This window comes from Fusarium oxysporum, chromosome 11, assembly GCF_000149955.1.
Source record: "Fusarium oxysporum f. sp. lycopersici 4287 chromosome 11, whole genome shotgun sequence".
NCBI lineage: Eukaryota > Fungi > Ascomycota > Sordariomycetes > Hypocreales > Nectriaceae > Fusarium > Fusarium oxysporum.
Window position 1 is genome coordinate 405,648 of NC_030996.1, and position 19,290 is coordinate 424,937.

The 19,290-nt window shown below is 48.2% G+C and overlaps 8 protein-coding genes across 10 annotated transcripts; 3 read left to right on the forward strand and 5 right to left on the reverse strand.

Annotated features, from left to right (window-relative positions):
* Nucleotides 1-106: 106 nt before the first annotated feature.
* FOXG_16634 (uncharacterized protein) lies at nt 107-1,204 on the reverse strand. Its single transcript, XM_018396663.1, has 4 exons — nt 909-1,204; nt 656-862; nt 312-608; nt 107-264 (listed from the first exon to the last, which is right to left on the reverse strand). Exons 1-4 carry the CDS (start codon nt 991-993, stop codon nt 158-160), a joined length of 696 nt encoding a protein of 231 aa, XP_018257257.1. The 5' UTR covers nt 994-1,204; the 3' UTR covers nt 107-157.
* A 2,727-nt stretch (nt 1,205-3,931) lies between these two features.
* Nucleotides 3,932-5,424, reverse strand: FOXG_16636 (uncharacterized protein). Its single transcript, XM_018396664.1, has one exon. It carries the CDS (start codon nt 5,366-5,368, stop codon nt 4,124-4,126), a length of 1,245 nt encoding a protein of 414 aa, XP_018257258.1. The 5' UTR covers nt 5,369-5,424; the 3' UTR covers nt 3,932-4,123.
* A 355-nt stretch (nt 5,425-5,779) lies between these two features.
* Nucleotides 5,780-7,986, reverse strand: FOXG_16637 (uncharacterized protein). 2 transcript variants are annotated; one of them, XM_018396665.1, is made up of 5 exons: nt 7,818-7,986; nt 7,120-7,755; nt 6,751-7,064; nt 6,370-6,705; nt 5,780-6,320 (listed from the first exon to the last, which is right to left on the reverse strand). In XM_018396665.1, the coding sequence occupies exons 1-5, from the start codon at nt 7,956-7,958 to the stop codon at nt 5,789-5,791; spliced, it is 1,959 nt and encodes a 652-aa protein (XP_018257259.1). In that variant the 5' UTR covers nt 7,959-7,986; the 3' UTR covers nt 5,780-5,788. The 2 variants fall into 2 exon arrangements, with proteins under 2 accessions (XP_018257259.1, XP_018257260.1); XM_018396666.1 differs by having other exon boundaries at nt 7,120-7,986.
* An 888-nt stretch (nt 7,987-8,874) lies between these two features.
* FOXG_16638 (uncharacterized protein) lies at nt 8,875-10,344 on the forward strand. Its single transcript, XM_018396667.1, has one exon. It carries the CDS (start codon nt 9,056-9,058, stop codon nt 10,295-10,297), a length of 1,242 nt encoding a protein of 413 aa, XP_018257261.1. The 5' UTR covers nt 8,875-9,055; the 3' UTR covers nt 10,298-10,344.
* A 267-nt stretch (nt 10,345-10,611) lies between these two features.
* FOXG_22483 (uncharacterized protein) lies at nt 10,612-12,711 on the reverse strand. Of its 2 annotated transcripts, XM_018402885.1 has the most exons (3): nt 12,459-12,711; nt 12,256-12,368; nt 10,612-12,206 (listed from the first exon to the last, which is right to left on the reverse strand). In XM_018402885.1, exons 1-3 carry the CDS (start codon nt 12,606-12,608, stop codon nt 10,781-10,783), a joined length of 1,689 nt encoding a protein of 562 aa, XP_018257262.1. In that variant the 5' UTR covers nt 12,609-12,711; the 3' UTR covers nt 10,612-10,780. The 2 variants fall into 2 exon arrangements, with proteins under 2 accessions (XP_018257262.1, XP_018257263.1); XM_018402886.1 differs by having other exon boundaries at nt 12,256-12,710.
* Nucleotides 12,712-13,920: 1,209 nt separating this feature from the next.
* FOXG_22484 (uncharacterized protein) lies at nt 13,921-14,710 on the forward strand. The gene has a single exon (XM_018402887.1). The coding sequence runs from the start codon at nt 14,068-14,070 to the stop codon at nt 14,470-14,472; it is 405 nt and encodes a 134-aa protein (XP_018257264.1). The 5' UTR covers nt 13,921-14,067; the 3' UTR covers nt 14,473-14,710.
* A 708-nt stretch (nt 14,711-15,418) lies between these two features.
* On the forward strand, nt 15,419-15,916 carry FOXG_22485 (uncharacterized protein; the record flags this gene model as incomplete). Its single annotated transcript, XM_018402888.1, has 1 exon — nt 15,419-15,916. The coding sequence occupies one exon, from the start codon at nt 15,419-15,421 to the stop codon at nt 15,914-15,916; it is 498 nt and encodes a 165-aa protein (XP_018257265.1).
* Nucleotides 15,917-16,205: 289 nt separating this feature from the next.
* Nucleotides 16,206-17,014, reverse strand: FOXG_16641 (uncharacterized protein; the record flags this gene model as incomplete). Its single annotated transcript, XM_018396668.1, has 3 exons — nt 16,206-16,394; nt 16,448-16,832; nt 16,883-17,014. The coding sequence occupies 3 exons, from the start codon at nt 17,012-17,014 to the stop codon at nt 16,300-16,302; spliced, it is 612 nt and encodes a 203-aa protein (XP_018257266.1). The 3' UTR covers nt 16,206-16,299.
* Nucleotides 17,015-19,290: the final 2,276 nt, after the last annotated feature.

A 19,290-nucleotide genomic window follows, 5' to 3' on the forward strand; every position in this document is an offset into this window, starting at 1 on the left:
AGATTATCATTAAATCGAGTAGCTTCTCATCAAAATGCCGGTCATAAGATTCAGCCGAGCCATTCTTCCGTCACAACAACACAAAGGAGAGGGACATGCCAGAGGTAGCTGACATACTCAGTGATTTGCTATCAATATCTAACCATGCTGCATCATTTTAAATACTAGCAACGGCCACCTTGGCAACAAGACCAAGGATACCAGCAGCAGTGATCACATCGTCAGACCTCTTGAATCCCTCCTCAATAGGCAAGCGTTCCTCCTCTGCAAAACGTCAGCTTCATATCAATTTACTGGACAGGTTCACTTACGGAACAATGTTTTGACCCACTCTGTCTTGGCATTTCCATCGTTCAAATTTCCAAAGACAGACAGGTAGAGCGCAGTCTCGATGAAGCTGAACTGCTGAAGATCGGCAGGTAGGGAGAACTCGGGGTTGGCAGCTTCAGCGGCTTTGAGGCGCTCTTTGCGAGCCTTGGCGGCGGTCGCGATGGAGATGGTTGGCTCGGTGAAGTGAGAGGCTGTGGAGGCCCAGATGGTCTCGTTGAAGCTGTGGTTATCGCCGAAGAAGATGTCGGCGCGGCTCAGACTGCCGTCGTGCTCGATAACTAGTTCAATTAGCTTGTAACGTCGTGATATACGTAAGGATACGCACCTCCATGCTTGTTCAGGTCATCGAGGTTGAAAGTGCCATTGTTCCCAGTGGTGAGAGCCTTTTGGCCGACGAGAGCTGTCGCAGCTGGATCGAGGTTGATGGCGTCGGTGAAGGCGACGATCAGATCCTCAAGCGAGATATGGAGGCCGTCGCGAGGCAGATATCCGTGATTGGCGACTGCATTCACCATGGGGCAAGGGCTTCGGCCTGTAATTATTAGTCACGGCCTAATCATCGGTATGATAAAACTTACGATCAGACGCCGTAGGTGCGCGCCACTCATTGCTGGCGCTAACAGCCAGAGCTGCAGAGCAAAAGAAGGCAACGTTAAAAAGCATCGTGATTTCTTCCAACAAAGCTCAAAGGATACAGAACAAAAATAGCAAGCAAGGACAGTCTCCTTACAGCATTTTATCAACATCTTCCCCTGAGCGACGATCATCTTTCACATTCTATTTTAGCTCCCTCCAATTTGTCGCGGTCAATGCCGAGGCTCACGGACGACTTGCAGAAACAGGACGAAGCCGTTATTTTGGAGTCGCGAGATTGGTGCAAAATCGCCGCGCGACTCGGACGAAAGATGCAGGTCCGGAGATGAACCAATAGTAGCGATTGTAATTACCATCTTAAAACGCCATGTTAATGCTTGGACCCCTTGGTTGTGGAGATGATGAGGGTCCGGGTGGTGAACCGAGCCTAGGGTGAATTACTTGGAAAGGCAGCTCGTGGTGCCCTGTAGATATTTACGGGTTTTATCTCTTTGACCGGCACAAGGCAACACCAAGGTCACCTGCCCCGCTTTTTATAGGTACCTGCGGGGTACGTGAAGTTCCTCGTCAGACAGCTTCTTCTTTCAACACCACCAAAATCATCAAAATCCTCATACAAATTGACCGTAACGAGTCTCAATTAAAACGATGAGCTCTCAAGAGATACAAGATTATATAGATGATCATAGCTTTGATAGCCGGCCTTTTGCCGCAGCTGCTAATGACCCCACCGAGCCACCTAACCTTCCGCCCGAAGAGGGCCGCGGTGATCATTTTCAACCTTTCAATATAGAAGATCGTGATTTTCAGATCAACCCTCTGCCCCAGCAGCCACTTGAATTATTCCAGCGTTTCGTACCTATTTCCCTTGTACGGTCATGGGTCGGATACACCGAAGACTGGGCTTCTTTTTGCGCTCTTAACGGCGTTATTGACAGCTGGAATACCCCCCTTTCCGACCATTCGCGCTTAAACGCTTAGGAAGGCATCTCTATTGCACAGGCATATGTATGGCTTGGTATCCTTATTTACCTAGGAATTCATAGGGAAATATCCCTTGAGGACCATTGGAAGGCCCCTAGCCTAGGAGATCAGCGCCCCCTTCATCCATTTACGAAGTTTATGCCGTTACAGAAGTTCGAGCTGATCACACGGTATTTCCGCACTTTTGATCACACTAATCTCGATGTAAGCGATGAGAAGGATCTTCCAAAGACCTTCCAAGCGGCTGAAGAGTGGTCTGAGCACATACAAAGGGTGTCTATCGAGCTCTATCTTCCAGGGACTAATCTGACTGTAGATGAGTGCATGGTGCCGTTTACAGGCAGATCAAAAGAGACAACGCTCGTCAAGGGAAAGCCCACGCCGATGGGGTTCAAAGTCTGGGTTATTGCGCAACAGGGCTACTTTCTGCAGTGGCTTTGGCATGTAAAGGCATCACCAGTTACGGCTATAACAGTCAAGCTAGAGGCGCCGACGCCGTACGGCAAGAAGGGAAAGCTACAGACCGAGATCCCTCTTAGCAATACACAGAGCGTCGTGGTTCACCTACTGAAAAGGCTAACAACAGCGACATATCACGTCTTCACAGATAACCTCTTCTCCTCACCGCAGCTCTTCCGCCTCCTTCGGCAGCTTGGTCACGGGGCCACAGGCACAGCACGCCCTAATTGCGGTATCACCACCGTGATGAAGCAGATAAAAGAGACCGGGAAGAAGCCTGATGGTATGCCTTTGGTGTATAATAAGGTGTATTTGATCCCAACGAAGGATAAACAGGTACGGACAACTTTACCTGTATTTTCCTTACTAATTTGTCTCTTTTCCTTCCCTTTAGGTCCTTCAAATCGCTTGGAAGGATAGCTCTGTGGTCCTCTTCCTTTCAACTATGCACGGCATAACCCCTCTTAACCGCACACCAAAAAAGAGGAAGTTGCCCGCCAAAAGTGGCACAAAGGCAGAGGCACAACGCCTAAAGGAGGTCTTCAACGGAGATCAGGCTAGGATAATCCCTATTCCTTCTGTTGCCGCTCAGTATAACGATGAAATGAATCACGTGGATCGCGGCGATCAGATAAGATCCTATACCTCATATCAGCACCGTTTTCGGCGTGGTCCTTGGCAGGCGTTGCTTTGGTCTTTCCTTCTTGACGTTGCACTTGCGAATAGCTTCATTTTGCAGAAGAAGACCCGGCAGCCTCGTTGGAAGCCCTATAGCACGCTCCGAGACTGGAAAGAGGCTATTTACAACGCCATTTTTATCAAGTACGGCACCGATAGCGGCATAAGGAAGAGATGCCGTACAGGGAAGGAAGAAGACAGCGAAGATCATGAAGCACGGCAAGTTCACCTACAAAGAGATATCAATCATGTCCGAAGAGGCCCAATCTCAAGCTGCCTAGCTTGCAAAGGCTGCCGGCAAGGGCAGCCTCGACCCTTTAAAAAAAGGAAGGAAAAAGGAGGCTATCTCGAGCCCATTTCAGGAAATCAGCGAATTCGGAAGACCCGATACGGTTGTAAAGTATGTGATGTAGCGATTTGTAACAATGCTGACTGTTGGTACTTCTATCACACGCTATTTTAGGTGTGGTTGAAGGTACCGATCATCACGGTCATTTTGATTGGCGCCCGCCCCATGTCGTGACCTAACTGTTGCCTTGTGCCGGTCAAAGAGATAAGGTTAAGATGGGAATTGTTCCGATAGAGTTTCGGCTTCTATGTCCAATTCAGCCTTTGAAGATAGGTTAGCGGAAAGATGCTTATTTTTGTTCAGAGGCAAGCAAGGGGAGGCAAGAAAACTTGGGACTTTATCCTAAATGACAAAAAGACTTAGGTAAATTTAGTACAGATTTAGTAAAGCTTACATTAGGTATTTTTGACCCTTTGATTTAATATCAGAGGGTTTCTTGCTCCTTAGGGGCAAGTTACTCACCGCGACTATCTTATCGTAGAGGCCTAGCTTATGGAGCTATGATTTCGTCATAGAACGACTGGAGGTAGTGAAAGAGGGATGATCTGATAAAGGCATTTGAAGACATCTGCTCAATCCGGCATTGAACTAGATGCTGGGATAGAGTAAAAGCCAAATTGATGACATAACTATGCGTATTGTGTCTTGAAGTGATACTTGAATGGGGTTGTCATGGGCCACCTGCGCTGGTACTGGGCAACCCAATGTCCAGCCTACATAAATAATTACTCAATTGCCAGCAACAGCTTCCAAAATCTCCATAACCTCGTCCGTCTTCGTAATTGGATAAGCATTCGTCTTGATCCAAATATCATTAAGACTATTCTCAGCCAAACCAGGGAAATGCTCAGACGTAACACCAACATCCTTCAAAGTCCGTGGCATTTCTAATTCCCGAATGATCAGATCAAGAATATCCCCAAGATCAACATCTTCCTCCGAAGTCTTCTTCTCAGCCAGTAGAGATTTTACAGTGTCCTGCTTTAACAGAATGTCCACTGTACGTTTCTGACGATCGTTGTTGGCGTTCTTGCGGACGTTGAACATGCAGACTGCTGGTAGGAGGATGCAGCTCGTCTCGCCGTGACCGACGTTTAAGGGTCCAAGCTGATGGCCTATCGCGTGGCTTGCGCCGAGAGGTACACCTGAAGAAACAGCGCGCATGGCTTCGACGACGCCGGTTTGACAAAGATGGCGGGCATTGAGATCCTGAGAGTCATGCTTGCATCGTAGAAGCCCAGAGATTAACTTCTCTAGACCTCCGGCTGCCCATGCATCACCATCATCGTTACTCTGCAATGAGCATAGAGTCTCAACACAATGGTCAACGGAACGGATACCGGTGCTGAGCCAGATCTTTTGTGGTGTCGTGGTTGTTAACTGCGGGTCTTGTATGACCAAGTCGGGATCAACGTTTGGCTCAAAGGTGTGTTTGGCTTTGCTCTTTGAGTCTGTCGCTCCGGCTATGGCCTGGTATTCACCACCAGAAAGCGAAGTCGGGATGCAGATCAACGGAATCGTAGGTTTGTGCAAATCCTCCCGTTTGTGAGGGTTGTGCGACTTGCCGCCCCAGAGCGTACCGACCTCCTCTTCGGTCCAAGTATCATTTGCAATAGCGAACCGCACGAGCTTGGCTCCGTCGGTGATACTTCCTGCACCCAAAGTTACGATGCAGTCGATGTTGAGGGGCTTGACTTCAGCCAAGATGTCCACGATTTCCGGAATCGGCGTATGCGGTGAGATGCCGATATGAACGCCAGCAATGCGATCTCCCAGGGCAGATTTGAGGTCCTCAACGTAGGAAGTGTTCTTCGACAACGAGCGAGATGCTATGATGAAAACCCGTGAGCTTTTGAACCTGTCTTGGACCTGTTTGAGACATATTTCTTGAAATGGCTGGCCAAAGCTGATCAACGGCGTAGGCTTGTTATCAAAAGCCGGATGTGTCGTCTCATTGGTGTACCAAGAAGCCATAATTGTTGGTGCGATAGTTGTTTATGCTATGTTAGAGATGAGAGACACGCCTTTTAATTATTTCAAGTGAAGTCATGACGTTATCCCGGTGGAGCCGGCTAAAGCCATCATGCTGCTATCTCCGTGTCATCAATATGTCGTACTGTCCAGACTCAAAGCCGAATGCTCAACAATTGGTGGGTCAAATAATCTCCAGAAGTCTAGTCGCAGGCTGTCGGCATAATCCTTATAGATCTGCCGTTTAATGCACCTCTGATGTCCTCGACTCCTCGGTAAGATCATCCAGATTTATTGCGGTCAATGTGCTGGACAACTGGGTTGCCAACTCATCTGATGTCTTAGCCAGTTATTGATAATATCCACATAAGAGGACTCTGAGGATGAGATGAATCTTAGTTATAATTCTTGGAATATGGATACTCAGAATTCTAGTTCTTTTGTCTTCCTGATCATATTGTCTAATCTATTCTTCTCTGGATCAACATCAATCCACTCCAGGTCGACGGGCCAAGACGAATTCACCTGCTCCTCCATTGCCTTTTCATCCTCCCCATCTTCCTCCACAATACCCACTTCTTTTAGCAGAAAGTCGTTTTTACTTCCAATACTACCCTTCAGTAGACGAAACACTACTCTGGCCAGATAACAGTTATTGCTCTGGTCTCCAAGACCTTTGACAACGAGGACAACGGTCGATTTTCGGCTTTCCAAATCTACCATCTTAGAACTATCCAAGGTTTTTGCGTGCATGAAGCCTATAAAGGCCAGCAGAATTACAATGAATATGTCATAAGACTCGAATCCATGCCGCAGGTAGTATAAGCGTAGCAATGTTTCCATTTTTATCTTGGCGTTGCTTAAAGCCTTCTGGACACTGTCGTCAACTAGTGCAGGCGCAGTTGTCATGCGCAGTGTTTCCAGAAGATAGACAATCACGTTGTAGTAGTGCATACTGAAGAGAGTTAGCATTGATCAAAGAATGAATGATTTGTCTAACTTACTGGAGCTTGAGCTGCCATGGAAAAAGGATTTCTGTTGGTTTGAGACCTGGCGAAAGATTTCGATACCAGCTGTCAAGACGGATACAGAAACCCTTAATTCTGTCCACAATGGTGTCCGGAGTATTGAAACCTGAGAAAAATACAGCAGCGACATCATTGATGATGACCCGGAATTCAGAGAGTGTCCGAAAGGTATTGGCATATTTCACCGATACGGGTCCTTTCGCTGATGGGTAACGGAGCCCGAAGTCGCCATAGCAGTCATCATGCGTAGATAGCTGTATGCTAGGAGGCATCGATAGTAGCGGTGCTTTGAACACGTGGAAGCTATGGACGCTATTGTCTGTCAGCTTCGTCATGAGGTGAGGAAGTGGGACTCACGCCTGTATTCCAAATAACGCCCATGCTGTAAAAGCTCTTGCATAATACTCAAGATCATCGTTGTTCTTGGTCGGTGTAGAGAATAGATGCATTGCATGCGCAGCCGCAACGGCCTGAGTCAGGTAAGATCTTCCCACCTCATCACTACCATTGGCATCATGCACAAGCGATAGGACAATTGCAGCCTGGATGGTCGTAAGTCGAGTATTGCCAATCTCCAGCTCCCATAGTCGGCGTGCCTCTGCAAGGAACTGATACCCAAGAGTCCGTGGATTCCAGAACTGAGACCGATGACTCATCTTGGAGTAGCCGTGCTGGAAACAATGATTTAGAACTCGGTGGTCTGATAAACTATGGGGTCTTACCCACGCAAGCAGATGCAAGGACTGCATGGACTAGAAGGGAAGAGCAGTATTTGCTTCGGCCTGCTGCCATGTCCTCCAGAAAGTAGTTCTTTTGGAAGGCTGGATAGAAAGTGTATTCGGTCATGAAATACGTCTCTAGTAGCTTCCGTAATAAACTGTTATCATCGATGATGCACGTCCATTTCCGCGCGTCGATATGGTCTAGTCGAGGCTCAACCATTTCGGCTGCATGATAAGGAGCCTCGTAAATTATAGGATACTCTGTTGGTGGATTGTCACTATCTTGTATCCTCGTCTCACTCAATGAGTATTTATACAGCCATGAATCAAGGTACTGGTTGCCTTCTTGGATCAAAAAGCTAGGCATTTCTCTGCGATAAGGAAACTCATACTGGTAATAGCGATCCGGCACTACATGCGCCTGCTTGAGAAGATCTGCACGTTGAATGTGGTCAAGTATCGACTCAACATCATGGCCGCTCTGGATTCTTCTCAGTATATCAGTCCCTTCATGCATTGGCTTTGTCGCTAGAATCCGGAACAGTTCCTGATACGCCCCCTGCTGTTCAAGGGGAGTCCGGTAGTGGCACTCCGTCCTTCGTCTGATGCAGTGTGAACATCGAGGTTTGGCGCCGTCGCACTAGAAAAAAAGACCTTGTTAACCCATCATCTCGCACACTAAGGAAACATGGAACTGCGCACTCGGGACTTGCGCTGACGACATGGTTCGCAGGCTAAAGTGATGGCTTTACGTTGTCTTCCTAGGTTTGGGACCAGTGGTGGACTCTGGCTTAGAATTTGGAGATTTTCAGGGGCCGGGCCTGGCAAGAGATAGCGAGACATGTTCGTTTGTGAGTGAGTAGGTTTACTAATGCAACCGATTGCTGTAGAGACTATAGCATGTTCATGGTGAAGAAGGGGCGGGGTTTGGAGAGCCCTCACGTGAGATTTCTTTCACCAATCATGCTTTGGGATTGTCTCAGGTAGGTAGCTAGCAACGTCTATGGCGTCCTAAATACCTAGGTAATCAAACACTGTCTTTAATTTTTCGTATGAGGAACTGCTACTTTGTGTTGTGAAGAGAAAGAAGACTCAGTGGACAGCATCATGGGCAACATTTAACATCCTCTGGCTCGACAGAATGTCTGGACCGGGGCCTTGTGATTGACTTCGTAACCCTGTCTCGCTCCAGGGCGGGATGTGGCGATTGTCGCAGATCGGGCTCTCCAGTCCACGCACTAACTGACTAACCAGTGCGCTAATGCAGGGCACGTCAAAAGCGTTTTTAGTGGAGTTGAAACATTTTCACAGGGAGGATCCCGCTGGATACCCTCGAAGATCAACGTCTTTCATCGTTGCATTCGATCTTTCACTCTTATCCCACGTGAATATCTACAAGTGCATACCAACTTCTCAACAAACTTCTTTAACGTCGTATCTCGAGATCATGTTCTTCGCTGTAATTGTGACGGAAGCTCCCGTGTATCACCCCCATGAAACACCTCGCCCTGACTAGCCGCGTGTCAACCTCCACAACCACCAAGCTGACGTACAAACAACCAACCCACAACACGATTCATACTGTAGCCAACCCACCCACGTCAAACGCCACAGACATTCTCTTCCGCCGTTGATCGCCCCACGTTGCAACCCGGTATCCAATATGATCGTTCCAAAACTCGTCCGTTTCGTGGGGCTCTTGTGCCGGTTGACGCGTTCTGTGAGACTAACAAAAAGCCAAGTTTTGCAGTTTTCATCCCGAGTCCAGAATGCGGAGTTCCGATCTGTTGGGAACTGCGGGAGTATATGAGCTTTTGTTCTTCCCCATGTTAAGAGACTTTTGTTTCTGATGTACGCTTCGCTGTAGCCATTCCTTCTGTACGGCACGTTCACTTTATTGTTTCTTCTTTTTCGTTGTATCTATCTACTCTGCTTTTATAATGAAGTTCTCTTCGGTTGTCACGAGCGGGCTCGCATCTTTCACACTGGTCGCTGGCCTTCCGACTGTTACATCATCAAATGAACACTCTGTTCAACAAGTCCGAAATCCAGTATATAAGCGCAATGGAATTGCAGCTCTCGGCAAGATATATCAAAAATATCACATCGATCTTCCGGAATACCTCGAAAATTCAGTACTTGCTCGTCGAGATGGTACCGGCACCGTCGCCAATAAACCTATCGAGAATAATTCCGAGTGGTTGACACCGGTTCAAATCGGAAATCCTCCAAGGACATTCCAGATGGATCTAGATACAGGATCATCGGATCTTTGGGTATATGGTTCAGAAGCAGCTACTGCTGGCGGTAGCAGCAACAGATACAATGCCACCAATTCGAAGTCTTGTGAGGAGATGGCCGGTGCAAAGTGGACGATTGAGTACGGTGATGGAAGTGGCGCTTCGGGTCATGTTGTGAAAGATACAGTCTCCATCGGCGGCCTGTCAGTGGAGGCTCAGGCGGTACAAGTCGCCGATAAGGTACATGAGTCTTTTGCACAGCAGCAAGACTTGGACGGCCTTTTAGGATTGGGTTTCAGCTCCATCAACACGGTCACTCCGAAGAAACAAAAGACATTCTTTGAGAATGCAAAGACAGAGCATGGCACTGGGGTCTTTACCGCGGATTTACAGCATGACGCTCCAGGTACATATACCTTTGGCGTCATTAACAAGACAGCATACGAGGGGGATATTACGTATACGGCTGTTGATTCATCGACGGGAATGTGGACATTCACTTCAACGGGATTTGCCGTTGGAAAAGGCAATATCACCAAGACGCCCATCACCGCCATCGCCGACACAGGGACATCACTCATGTTCCTCCCCGAACAAGTCAACAAGGCGTACTATTCACAGATCGACGGTGCCAGAGTCGACACAACAGCGGGAGGCTACGTTTTCCCGTGCGACACGAAAATGCCCGATTTTACGTTCTACATGGGGGAGACGGGTATCACAGTCCCGGGGTCTTACATGAATTTCGCACCGCTTGAGGGGCCTGTCCCGGGGGAGAAGGAAGGGAAGAGGGAGGTTGGGACTTGCTACGGTGGATTGCAGTCGAGTGCGGGCGATATCAATATCTTTGGTGATATTGCTTTGAAGGCGGCCTTTGTGGTGTTTGATGCGGAAAAGACGAGGATCGGGTTTGCGAAGAAGACTTTGGTTGGAGTTGAGTAGGGACAAGTTATAGATATCACAGCGAATTACACTCTTTTATTATCCTATATACACATGTTGTTTTATGTTTTATGCTGGCTGTGAATAATGCAATGCTGTTCAGTCTCTGTCTGCACAGCTGCATAAGTTGAGCAGGCACACAAAACCAAGAAATCGCGCACAAAGTTGAGTCGTGCGCGATTCTCCACCTATGCAGGGGCATGACTTGCACTAAATTCTCCCTGGTCTCTCTCTCCAGCTGAGAAGTACCTCTCTGCGAGACCCACAGTAAGCACGATGTACCTTTTTCACATGGAGGAGAGTCTCTACGATAACGGTTCTGATAAGATAAGAAAACTCTCCGATGTCCGCTCAGTACAGAAGATGGGATCCGAAATTGCACTGTGTTCATCATCTCAACATGCTCAACCCAAGTGTTTGTTCTCATTATCATGACTGTCGTATATTCTATGAAATCACGCTCTCATCAGTATCTATGTAACTTTAGCCAGCGGTAATCACTCCAGGACCGCATCCAACAGATGTCAAATGCCATCCAACCGCTCTCTCAACGTTCCTCAAAATCTGGGGAACGTGCTCGCTCTTCATGTGCATCATGCCCAGTACAATCCCAGCAAGGCACGCACTTCCAAACTTTGCGACACCATGCTGCAACACCTTCTTCACACCCTCTCTGATCTCAGGATCACTGCACTTGAAAAGAACAACAAACAACGGCTTCATGACGTTGTTATCCATGAAGCGGAAGTTTGCTTGCGATCCTTTGAGCTCGTCGAGGATACGGTGCGTCGTGGCGATGATCTCGCGGTACACGGGCTTCGCGTCGGGTAGCACCTTTGCATCCGTGTTGAGCTGTAGGTGGAGACTAGACAGACACTCCAGGTACAGTGCTTCAAAGACACTGGCTGTCACGTAGCTGTGCGGCTCCTCATTTTTGCGCTGCTGCGTGTACCGGTATAACAGCACAAAACCGTTGTGCCAGCTTGACAGGACCGAGAAAGCTCTCTCCCATGTTGCTTTGGTCGTCTCTGTATCGTCGTCCAAAAGATGATGAGCTAGGTGGTGCTGTGCGACATCCCACCACCTCAACGCTTGATCCAAATCGTGAAACGAAGAGGGCATTTTGTCTATGGAGTACCTGTGTCTTCCCAGGCATCGCTTCGCGGCTAGGAACTCATCCGTATCCCCGGTGATGCCCAGTCTCAGGGCCCACGGGTAGGTACTCAATCGCTGTATCATGTCAAACAGAGCATTCTCATAATCATCAAATACTAAGTCCGATAAAGATACACCTTCTTGGGCACATCGTTTACCGAGGTATGCTTCAAAAAGACGAGCAGCGTGATCGTGGTGTAGAACAGCAGCGTGCATGTCCCCGCGAAGGATATCGTAGGTAAGAAAAACAAGAGCCACGTGAGTAACACTACGCAGCGCACGGAGTGTAGAGGTAGCAGTCGTCACAGCACGTACAGTACGTGTATAGTACTGAAGTGACAGCTGATGCGCCTTATCAGCGGCGACAGAGTCGATGGTTGGCTGCGTGAAGGCATTGACGGCGCCGCCTAGGGCACAGCACGTCTCGCGGACGGCGGCATCCTCATGGGCCAGCTGAGGCGTGATGGTAGCCAAGGTGTTGTGAGGGAGGGTGGTGCCCTGCTCGTTGGACCAGAGAAAAGTGGAGAACATGTCATATTGCGTTTGGTCTTTGAAGAGCGAGAGGATGTAGTTTGGCTTGGCTAGGATGCGTGTGTCGGACTGGGGTCCTGCACGCGTTGTTGTCGCGGCTGTAGTAGCTGTAGCTGTGGTGTTGAAGCTGACGGATTGGCTGAGCGGGAAATGGCATGTTAGACCGACGGCTTTGCACCGGTTACAGATTGGTTTGCCCTCATCACATTTCACTTTGCGGCGTCTGCATGATATTAGCAACAGTCTACAGTTGAGTGTCTGTCTGCACGAACTTGCACTCTTTACAACCAGTACGTGTCTTGAAAGACTTGGTCTTTGGCTTCTTAGCGGCATTTTGGCCCGAACGATCTGCAATGTCAAGGACAGCCACATTGGCATTCGGGATCTAAGGCGACCAAGAGATAAAACATGTAAGTAAGCCACCGACGACATGAAACGGGTCTGCCCTAGCGGCATTTTGTGCTTTTTTGCTCACCCGTGGCTTGTTGTTGGCCGGGACCGAGACGATCTGAGATGAGGACGGGTCGCCGCCGCGAGGGGGTTGCACACCGCCACCACGAGAAGAAGACGAGGCAGAGGAAGCAGAGGCCTTGGGTTTAGGCTTGAGAGCTATTGTCTGCTCCATCACCCACGCGTTTACCCTGTCGGGACCGAAAGAGTGTGGCGTGACGGTATGGGGAAGGCGAGCCAAATGCCCGAGATGACACGAGGAGGGGGATGCGTTGTGAGTGAACTGTTCACTTTCGGTGGAGGAGTTTCAGAGTGTTTAATCCTACGGTATCCACATTTGGTGTCTCTGTAGCCAATCATGAGCTGGCCTGTGCGAGTTACTCAAAGGAGTTAGGGTTGGGGTCTCGTTTATTTGTCCATATCCGAATTAGACAGGGATCGTCGCTTTGGTATTCTTGGCTAATGGTCTCAAACCCTCCGCTGCATTCTGACTGCATAACGGCGCTGCAACAAGCGAATACAGTCAATTGATAAGTGATCTCATTAGTAAGATGATGCTTCAGAGTGTCAGAGGTGAAGTAAAAGTTTGCCTTGCTGGCTTCCTGATCATGTCCCAGGCTTGTTATCAGTGCATGCGTCACTAATTTGGAGCTGCCCAAACTTGTACTACAGACATGATCTGCAGGCTGGATGTAAGTTCTTCCTTGCTTTTGACACACTGTTGATCAAACTTCGCTTACATCTCTCTATGCCCACTCAAGTCGGTTAGTCTTGATACAAGTGATCGACATATCCTGGTAAGGGATGCTACACCAGGTCAACTTACAGGGTTACTTTCTATCAACTCCCGTTCTTTTGTTATCAAGCATGAATACTACTGATGATGCTAGGGTATGACTGTTGAGCGAGAGCAACTGGTGGGTGGAGATCCAAGTTTACTGAAGGCCGGACCTTCGGCATAACAGTATCGTCCGTGTTCTTGACAACGCCTTGACTGATTTTATTGTGTACCGATACGTCTTCGACCATGGCATTTAGATCAACATTCTTATAACCAATCGCAGTCAGGTACCTAAAACGGTTATTCGGCGCCCCTCTTAGAAACTGAGAAGAGATAACTGGAACAAACTTCTGACAGACAATCCCGGCGATAAAGAACACGGCATATTTTTCACAATATTGTTAAAAGCTTGTATGGTGAGTAGTACTCAGGATGCTATCAAAGTTTACATTTCAGCCTCATAGTTGCGGGGTAAAAAGTGTAGAGGCCATTACAAGCCCAGAGGCCACCTCATATTAGGATTTGGCTGTGAAGTTATTTAATGAAACCACCGAAGTTTCCGTTGAAAATGGTGTATAAATAGAGCCTGTCTCCGCCTTCGTTACAGAGAGGACACAGTGAAGAAGTATTCCACAATTGAGAGTAAAACGAGCAGGGTTGTCCTCGAGGACCCTCTCATATCCAAGTGTCTTTGGGATATACGCAACGACGCCGACGCCCTTTGGCCCACTACAAGGTCCGTCTTGCGGGTGTAACGGACATACAGCTCCTTGAGAATGCCTCCCGCGTTGGCGATAAGACGTACGTCCGTGGGCTTGACAGCTGTGTTGAGAAGGATCTAAGGCTGGGATTCATGGAACTCCACAGATGGATCGGAACCAAGCAGGCGGTTAAAATTCGCATGGCTGACAACATTTTCTCCCGCCGCCCCTTAAACGCTGAAGCAGAAAAATACTGCATCAATGACGTTGTACACCTGCCTGCGCTACAAGATACTTACACAAAGCGGATTAACAGACAATGGATGAAAAAGGCTATGCACGAGAGTGCGCGTCGTGTGGTCGAAGCCTGCTCACCAGAGTACAAGCCCCAATCTCAGAACAAGAGGCTAGGGCCGTGGGGATCAGGATCGGGGATCAAGACATTGACCATGGATGAATGGCTCGAAAAGCATGACGAAGACAGGATGGATAGACTGGATAAGGAAATGTTCGATAATGATGGCTGTGACGACTCCAGACGGGTCTGGGAAAATTAATTCGAAAGACGTCGCATGGGACGATACTTTCGATAGTCATTGGCAACATGAAAACATACCAGTGTGGAAGCTATCTGCTGGAAGCCCTTATACACACCTTAAGCACGTGCCTCCAAGGTAAGCTGACATTATGGGAGAACGGTGCTCAGTTTGCAACCAGATGCTGTTTATTTGTACTCTGCATGTTTTCATAAGAGACACAGCTTTAGTGCTCTGTTCATGGCAATGTCTGTCTTTATCTAATCGCTGTAAGTATACAAAAGATATGGAACAAAGAAAGGTCCAGGTCTAGAGCTAAGCATATCAAGGAGAGCATCGTTCTGTGTGTTCATGATTGTAACGTCATCTATCTTTGCGAGCTCAGAATCAATAATTGGAACATGAGCGTGAGCAGATTGTTCAAGCATGCCTAGTTTCAGGTGACGTAACAGGATGCGAAAGACTATTAATCAAGTTTTGTTACCTTAACCAATCAAGCTTGTTTGCATATTTTCTTGTAAGCCGTACCAATTGTTCTCTGGTCCGGAAATATACAATACACGCTGCAGACATGAAAAAAAAAAAAAAAAAAAAAAAAAAAAAACTCTTTGTGACAAAGTTTCGCCGAACACGCAAAGGAGGATATTGTTCGCATTTCGATCTTAGGCAAGCGTCTGATTTGGATAATATTTGAGGATAACGAATATCATAGCTTGCTTCAAATAATGAGCTCTTGGTTTTGTTCAAGCCTCAGCCCTGCATTGTGCAATGTTCAGGGCTGTTAGCAGGACATGAAGAAAGTATATACTGTAGTTTTCCAAAGATATAAACCCCTGCTATACTCAACAACTGTACTTGAATACTACACTAGCCTTGCCAAAGGCTGAAGCCCGCCATCTCTTAAGTCTCAAACACTACCCGGTAACCTGGAACTCATCGTCAACATGGCTACCAACTCACAACCGTTATGCCACGAATCAATATCTCATACAGTATCTTCGTGCAATTTCTGAGCAAGATTAATAAAGGCATCTTCAGGGACGCATCAATTGACGCTCTAGGCAAGGTACAGAAAGTCCACCAAGCCCAGTCGCGTTTCCTGATTTGGTACCCTGACCTTACGGCTGTTGTGCTTGGACCCGCTAAGCCGCCTTCTCATAGATACCCATCACAGAATGAGATCGATGAACTTCTCGGTGACTTGAGAAGTGTGAGCGACTTTTTGTTTGACACGGAACATAGGTTCTGCTCTGGCCAGGAGAACGAGCGGAATATGCTGAAGCCACTGGAGGAGGTGACAGCTAGCTTAGATAGACAGCTGGATTGTATTCAGTTGGCAATCAACAAGCTTAATCCTTACCGTGGACCTAAGGATATCTACGGCATGTATCATGGTGTCCTCGTGACGCCGAGTTGGCCAAAGCTGACAAAGAGGATGGCACCGGTGGGATTGAGGAACAGATGATGGAAAAGGAAATCCAGATGAGCATGGTTCTCAGCCTAGCAGGGGTTTGCAGGATTCTCGAGAGAGTTCAACACCCATCGACGAGTAATAGAAAATGCTACTAACATCTTTCAGAAAGACCTCGTCCTTCGTACAGCCACGGGTGTAGTGATGGGTGGCTGATGGAGAGTCTCAGTGCCAGTCTCCCGATGTCTATTACCGAAAGTACCATGTGGTCTAAGGAAATAAAGAAAATGTGTCTAGAAAATGCCAAACCAGAAACCGATGTCGCTTTTAAACCATTTATCACCTCCTGTCATTACGATAAGCCAACTTGTACCCGAATCCACATTCTAAACCGCATGTCTGCCCTGGAAATGTCAGAAGACATTTAGACCAAACCTTCAACCAGTATGGTTAAGGTTAAAGCCTCCATGCATCTGGGAGGTGTCCCCCAGCTCGAACCCTGGGACATAGCCCCAGGTGTTCTCGTTCCACCCTATAAGTCACAATATTAGTCTTGGAACATTGAACCGTGTTTAGTAAACTTACCTTGTTCTCCACCGTATCCGCGTCCCAGGGCCCCAATAGAGGGCATTTGCATGCCTGGTATCGGAACTAGGCCCGTTGCCGGTGCCTGATGACAGGGGCAGGTATGTATATCCGGAGTATGGTGAACATGCATGACCGCGGTCGGCACAAAAAGCGGCTTATGATCTTCCGCATAATATACGTGACCATGTCCCGGGATTACCGTGCAATGGGTAGCCACTGCATATTCTTTCGTAAAGGCCAGCGAAGGAGTTGAAGGGCTCGGCGGTGAGTTCTTCTCCTCCTCATCACGCTGGTTCTTGGGCCTTCCAGCTACTTTCTTGCCTCGCGCATTTCGGCGGGGAGCACGCCTCGGTGGGGTGCTAGGGCTCTCCCGGTTTGCATCCTACGTCAGTCAGCTTTGTTGTGTAGTGTTTGCCATTGTGTATATCTTACCTCTTTCGTCTGAGCTGCAAGGCGCTTGGGGGCCGACGAAGGGAGTGGTCGACGCTGCACAGCAAGCTGTGATGAGGGGGTCTCTCGGAGGGCAGGCATTAGGTATGGTCGAATGTTATTGTTTTCAGACATAATCTCAAAGAGTTAAGGATGTTAAGGGATATGTTATGAGTGAAGCGAGCAGGCGAATCAAAGGTGAAGAGTGAAAGTTTGCTTAAGCGCGGTTATGATACTATTGATAGTAGTTGAAAAGAAGAACTTCTAACGGAATCAGGAATGGAGTCGTCCGACCTTTTGAACTTCACTGACTCCTTCCATCGCTTCCAGAATCACATGTCCAGTTGTCAATTAGACTGTTTGATATAGTGATGTATCAAAAATAACCGTTAGGTGGGGATCCACTATACGGCGTGGCGTTGGAAACATGACGGGAATCAACGTCAGCGATGTGCTACTGTCCCCACCGACTGGTGAGTAAAACCCTTGTCCCATGTCTGTGCTGCTGTAGAGATTAGGTGGGTAGGAGATAGGGTTGCTGCGTCATGGGGCAGTTCCGATCTGTTGGACCCTTTGCCGATGTTATGAAGATAGATGATTACTTGCGCCGTGATATCGTGGGGCGATCAGTACGACGATACTCTTGAGCAGTCCAGGTTCTTGGCTTGACTGTCATAGCACTGAGAGGAGCAAGGTTATAATTGTGGGCGATTTCATTCCATTCTATCTTGGAGGCAGTTCTGTCGCTTCATGATGACAGCCATCCTCGTACTAACGAACAGCGCCACGAGCCACTATGTTTCAGCATGAACACCTTAATACTCTCTCATCCGACATCTAATGTTCTAGAAATCCTCTCAGGTACGTATTTCAAGCGCCAGCCAACACGGGCACGGGGCGTTTGGCTATGACCTCTTCTGCGAAAGTGTTGGCAAGCGTATGCGCCACCATAGCTATTGTTGTAAATGAGGAACAGGGGCTATTTCCTCCCATACTGGGCTACATGTGATATATTTCCGATCTATTGAGGTCTAGCGTATTCGCAATACCATCGATCATCGGAGTTGCCATGTTCTAGCGCTTGTTTCCATCAGATCTCAGTCTTATCAAACAGAGAAGTAGGACCAAGACTTTCACCGGTATTTCGGCCTATGACTCACTCATTTCATTTGGTTTCAAATGAAGTCTAGATTGCGGTTATCGACAGTAGTAGTTATCATCAAGCGTTTGGAGGCGAGTTGTTGGCGTTGATAGTGGAGACCAAACGGTTCGGAGCGTCTGGCAGAGGGGCCGGTGTCCACTTTATGCCGTCCCGCCTCCGTGTCTTCGCTTAGCTGAAACCCCAGTTCCGCCAACATCCGGGGATGCTGGATGACTTTCCCCTTTTCTGTTTTATTGTCTGGATGGGGGCCCAATTACTGAAGAGAGATGAGTGTGAAACCTGTAGAGCCCTTGCCCTGAGGTGAGCGGAGGGACGGTCCGCATTCGAGTTTGACAGTGTGTATGCAAAAAGCCTGTAACCTTACCAAAGAAGATAGATTTAGCTTTCACTGTGCCAAAGTGATGAGAGACGCTTGAAGGGCTGTATTATATTTATTGGTGACGGCTTCTTTTTTTACGACACAAAAAAAAAAGCGCAGACATAAAGGCCTCGCGCGATTATGTTGGAGCCGCCATCAAAGTCAGACGAGAGAGATCGTGGTCGATAGCAACAGCTGCTCCCCATATCGCGACCGAACTTGACAAGTGAGGGGCAGTTCAACATTTTGCCCAGATTGTAAACGAGCGTGCACAAGTCAGTAAAATGGTATAAACCCACTCTGCAGAAAATAAGCAATTCATAACTCCTCCCAGCCACCATCGTCATCTCCGTCCTCCCCTGTTCTGAGTCGTCTCACCTCAAACATGAGCCAGCCACGACAGGCAAACACACAGACACGAGACACTTCCTGAGCCCCAATTTTCTAACTCTACTTAACGCGTCGGGACCATCTCCGCGTGATGCACGACGCACGCCAAAGCCCCACTAACGCGTTTGCTGTCTCGCGACGCGAGCAACCAAAATTAGATGGTTGGAGAGGCACGAGAGAAAGGTACATTGAGAGCGACAAGCTTGAATGTACCTTTCGCAAAGAGGACACCCTTGTCGAAAAGACAGCAAGGTCGGCAGCTTGGTGTTGCACAACGTTTGTTAGTGCATTTCGCGTGCATCTCTGCCCTGTGTTTGACCAGCAGCTGTGCCCAGATAGTTTCGGGGCGCACTGCACCGATGCAAGGCCCCAACGTTGCGCTGGCAGCCGGGCAGTCTGCCTCTGTCCCTCTTGACTCCCACCATTTTTAGCAGTTATTGCTCTACTGCCACTCGCGTCTCGGTCCCTCGTGAATGCCGTCTGCTCGGCTTACCATGCGGC